The 4,963-nt window shown below is 44.3% G+C and overlaps 1 protein-coding gene across 1 annotated transcript in view; it reads right to left on the bottom strand.

The window, feature by feature from the left end:
* Positions 1-4,578, bottom strand: part of DHX37 (DEAH (Asp-Glu-Ala-His) box polypeptide 37) — a 15,733-nt gene extending 11,155 nt beyond the window's left edge. Inside the window, exons 1-6 of the mRNA XM_010013296.1 lie at positions 4,390-4,578; positions 3,087-3,199; positions 2,084-2,363; positions 1,280-1,428; positions 564-656; positions 217-313 (exon numbers count right to left, since the gene is read on the bottom strand). Of these exons, the coding sequence (XP_010011598.1) occupies positions 217-313; positions 564-656; positions 1,280-1,428; positions 2,084-2,363; positions 3,087-3,199; positions 4,390-4,578 (921 nt within the window). The remainder of the gene's footprint in view (positions 1-216; positions 314-563; positions 657-1,279; positions 1,429-2,083; positions 2,364-3,086; positions 3,200-4,389) is intronic.
* Positions 4,579-4,963: the final 385 nt, after the last annotated feature.

The following is a 4,963-nucleotide window of genomic DNA, read 5'->3' as shown; positions in this document are numbered from 1 at the left end:
ACAGCCTAGCTCCTAAGAGACCCTTCCTTGTTTCCATTTTACACAGCAAGATAACCTAATGTTTAGGGACTTAGGCAGGAATATAAAGGGTTGAGATGAAATACACCTCCAGTGCCAAAAGGATTTTGCTTTGACAGGTTGGTTACAAACCCACACAAAGCCCCTGGCTTCTCTTCCTAGCTGTACAAAACACTTTCCTTTGATAAAACAACTTACCTTCTGAATTTCTTTCAGCAGCACACCATCTGTCATGAACTTGATCTGTGTTTCGTCTGTAACATTGCCTTCATATCGGATTTGATATGAAACCACTCTGTGAGGAAATACCAGGGTAGCCATAAGAAAAAGCATGGGGAGAAACAAAATTCACGTTCAGACCAGGAGACAGCTTTCAGCCTACCTGAACTAAAACCTGATGCCAAAGCAAAGTGAAACATCACATCATCAGCTCCCCAGAGCTGAACAATGAGCAAGATTTCAGTCTATGACACACACAGAGCATCTCTTTGCTCTGTGTTAGAGAAGAGTTATCTTTCTAGCAAGGTCTCAGCTTTTCTGCTCACCTGTTTGACAAGTTCATTTCCTTAGCGACTCGCTGGGACATGGACACTGCAGCCACACGTCGGGGCTCGGTGATCCCAATAGCACCATCTGAACTAAAAGGGGAAAGGAAAGAAAAGGAGGGGTTGTTTGGCTGCTTGGTTTAAAGAGAGGAACACTCAGAAAGATGACAACAGGATTTCTGCACAATGGCTCTAAATTAAGCAGCATCACTCAATTCACTTGTAGTTATAGTTAGAAGAAAAAGACAGAAAGGAAGCTTTGGGATTACCCTCCTATTTATTACATGCATATGGATCTGAAAATGCATGTATGGCAGGAATTTGTTCCCCAAAATCTTGTATCTGTAATTCCAGCTCACTGAACTCTGGTCCCTCTGAACATCCCTCTGGCAACAGAGTCTATTTCAGAAGACACTCAGACTGGGGCAGAAGCAGCAAGAAGCTGAATGCACCTTGATGCAACTTGAAAGTAGTATTTTATGAGGTGCCCAAGCTTAGGCATTTCAAAGCCTGCTTATGTGGAGAGACTGATTCCAAGTCAGACTAATTCCCTTCAGACTATTTGGAAGCCCATTCAATGCAGCCACTACCACTGCACAGAAAAGACCAGGTTCAGTTCAGCCGTATCAGAAGAAAAAAGAACCAAAATCAGAAGTAATTGAGCTCAGCTTGAATTTTTCTACTGACATTTGCTGCATAGAAAAGAAGATTCATACCTGGCGTAGCCAGCTTCATAGAGAAACTGAGGTACTTGTGTGGTTTTACCGCTTCCTGTCTCTCCACAGATGATCACAATGGGATTCTCACTAATGGCTTCCATAATGACTTGCTCTTCAGCAAGAATTGGAAGCTTTAGTCTTGCTTCCTAAATAATATAAACCACAGGATTGAAAACCGTTACTTTCCTCTGATTATAAAACCCACAAAAAGGAATTCTGCAAGCTTTGTGGCTGGAAAAGCTCTAAACCAGCTAATACCACACCAGCAAGAACTAGAGCCATGAGAACAGATTCCCAGAAAGCAGCTGGCAAGCCCTGCACTTTAATTTGTGAACCTTCAGAGTCCCTTGAGTTTATTAATATAGCATTTCGAAGCAAAACTCATTTCACAACTCTGTCTCGTCTGCTCAGAGACATGCAGAGCTCTTCCCTTTTCTACAGAACACCCTACCTACACCAAATGGAATAAAATTATCCAGCAGATGATACAGCATAATGGAGAGCTGAAAGTGACTTCACAAGACTTTCCAGTGAAGAACACTAGACGACTGCTAATGGATTCTACATTTAAAACTAGAGGCAAATGCTTACATCCTAAACCAAAACTAGTTTTCCTTCTGCTAGATTAGACAGGCTTAAAGCTCAGATGCACATGTACAACTTGCCAGAATGAGGACCCTAACTGCACACTGCTGCCACGCTGTATAAGCAAGAGACCCAATGTAGTGCTACAGCATCTGCAGTGACCTAATAGGATGGGAGACACTAATTTCCGACACCTCGCTGTTCACAGAGCCTCACCTGAATCTCAGGAGACCTGTCCACTGGAATGAAAACTGCAGGCTTGCAAGGCAGTTTGCCGGAGGCTGTCTGGTGAACCGGCACGCTAGGACCAGCGGGTTGCTCGTTCATCTCTGCCACCTTCACATCTTCCTCTGGCTTTTCAGCAGTATTTAAATCACTGGCTGAGGACTTTTCTATTTCTGGTTTCTGCTCTTCCTTCTCCTCATCAGAACTACTGGGTTCTTCCTCAGGCTCTGACTCTGAGCTGTGTTTTCTCTTGCTTGGCTCCTGCATTATCCTAGAACAAAACATCAACGCATAAACTATGTTTCAGCCAAACTTCTCCAGGACCTCAAGCCAGGCATGTCTTCTACTCAAACCAGACAAGTCACATCATCAAAAGTCACTGCCTGAGCCTGAACCCAGGTTTCACTCAAACAGGGAAAACCTTCTACACCTCGAGCACAGTGCGGCACAAGACGACATTACCCCAAAAGGCTAACCCAGTTCTCCAAGGATCCCATTCTTGGAGTTTCTCACAGGTCTGCTAGGTAATAGCTGGATTCATATCTAAGCATACTTTATACTGGTATTTATTCATTTCTTCACAAGACATCTCTGTAGCTTAATTTATTTCAACTTCTGCCAAAATGCAGCTCTTGATAAATTCATAACTAAGGTCTGCATCAGTCAATACTTTCCAATACAACAAAAGAGTTTATCCACCAATCATGTAGTTTAGCCTAATTTGTAAGACTATGGGGATGTAGTTGCCACCCAGCTCATCCCTTATGAAAGGGAAAACCAAGTCACTTTAATTAACATCTTCTCAAAAGGATGACAATCAGGAAAATAGCAACCATATTATCAGATAAAGCCAGAAAATTACCTAACTCCATCCATTCTGAAGAACCTGTGAGCAGTAAGAAAATAAATCCAGCAAAAAAAAAAAGCTAACAAGGTAAAAAAGTTTTCCACCACGGCTATAAGCAAGAATGGTTCTTTCCAAATAAAACTTTACCTTTTGGTGCGATACATGCGCTTCCCAGTACCCAGTTTGGAAGTAGTGTAGAGCAGTTTCATTTCTGCCTCAGAAGCCTGGACCTCATTCAGCTTGCTCAGCAGCTCAGCTCGCTATTTGGGGAAAAAACAATCAGAATCAGTGCTTATTGTCACCAGGAAATTACTTCAAGATCTGTGCTTCAGTTTTAAAGGCTGTGCTCTGGCAAACCTTGCTGTGAGGTTGTAAAAATATTCCTGCTACCTGGTCAGTCCTCCCTGATGAGGATTTCAGCCCTGCACTAGAAACACAGGCTTGATCCTTCATCACTGCAATGAAAAGCTCAGCTAAAGCCTTCAAACAGCAGCCAAGAAAATGGATTTGGACTAAAATGCTGGAGCGAGGGCTGGAGCAGTGGAAGGCTCCCTTCAACTCCCTCACATGGGACACAGCGCAGGCAGTTGGCTGCAGCTTTAAACTGCCTCCAAAATTAAGAGTTTGTTTGTCAAAGCAATTTTCAGATGCTAAAACAAACAGGAATTATCCCTGGAAAGCTTTTGCAAGGACAGAAAAGCTTTGTCTGCATACAGAAAATATACTAGAGCTGGAAATACATGTCTCGGAAGCACCAGCAAAGTTAGGGGTGCATCAAGCTTTGCATTTTGCAGCAGAACAAAGCTTCTCATGCAACCTGTTTCACAGAATGCTTTTCAAGCACATCATCATTTCCTCTGCTAGTGATGTACTTCATAACACTTGTCTATTTGGTCAGGGTCAAAGAGAGAAAGGGAACCAGGACCCAGAAATGACGTGTTCCTGCAACACCTGAACTGCTGAGAGGGAGGGGACTGCTCCTCCCCACTACAGTTCATAGGATCACAGACTGGTTTGGGTTGGAAGAGACCTTCAAGCTCATCCAGTCCCAAGCCCCCTCGCCCCAAGCCCGGGCCACGGGCAGGGACCCCTTCCACTAGAGCAGGTTGCTCCAAGCCCCATCCTCAAGAGTCCACAGGTGGTGGCACATCTTTGCCAAAACACCCAGCAGAGGGACGGCTGATGCTGTTGTAACATAAACTCACGAACTTCAGCGCCTGCATGTCCCTCACAGTTCACATCCCAAAACCTACTCGCTGGCACTGGTCACCCCACCTCTAGCTTTTCACACCAGCAACGCAATCCCATCACATGCCACCACTGCCAGTGCCACAGCACAAGGGAAAACTCAACAGCTGCTCATTGACATCAACCGTTTCCATTCACGGACATTAAATTACCCTCTGCCCACAGGTCACAAAGCTGGAGTCACCAGCAAGCAGCACTGTACCTGTTTTTTCTTTTCCTTCTGCTCTAAAATTTTCTGCAGGTGTTTCTTCTGTTTCTTGCTGAGGGGTTTCTTCTGCTGTTGCACAACACATGCCACTTTTTTCTTCTTTGCTTTCTTCGCTGGCAGGACCAGGGCGTTGCTTTCATCAATTCCCTTCAGCGTCACTTCATCTGAAAACACACGTTCCATCACCCACCGGTGCCAGGCAGGTTATTTTCAGCGCACCAGGCTTATCACAACCCAGACTGGATTTCGCTGTTTTAAACAAACACAAACCTCACCCCCAGCCAAAAATAAAACCCGTATCAGCAGCATGGGCAAAAAGACCGTGAAAGGGAGATCCTAGGTCTTCTCTTAGATGCTTCCTAAAGTTCTGAGGGTAATTTTCCTTGACTTACAGAAGGCTCCCACAAAACTTTTGCCTTCTTATTTAACTACAGGCAGAGCAGCCGGGGACATGGGTGTCTCGGGGTGGCAAAAGTAACTTTCAATACTAAAAAGCTGTCCTACTAACGTTTGAATAATGACAGCAGTATAATAAATGTGGGGTTTCAAACGCGACATTTAAGAATGC

This window comes from Nestor notabilis, unplaced genomic scaffold (genome assembly GCF_000696875.1).
Source record: "Nestor notabilis isolate BGI_N333 unplaced genomic scaffold, ASM69687v1 scaffold6574, whole genome shotgun sequence".
Lineage (NCBI taxonomy): Eukaryota > Metazoa > Chordata > Aves > Psittaciformes > Psittacidae > Nestor > Nestor notabilis.
The sequence above is the reverse complement of the archived record's forward strand: the minus strand, read 5'-3'. Positions and strand labels throughout refer to the sequence as shown.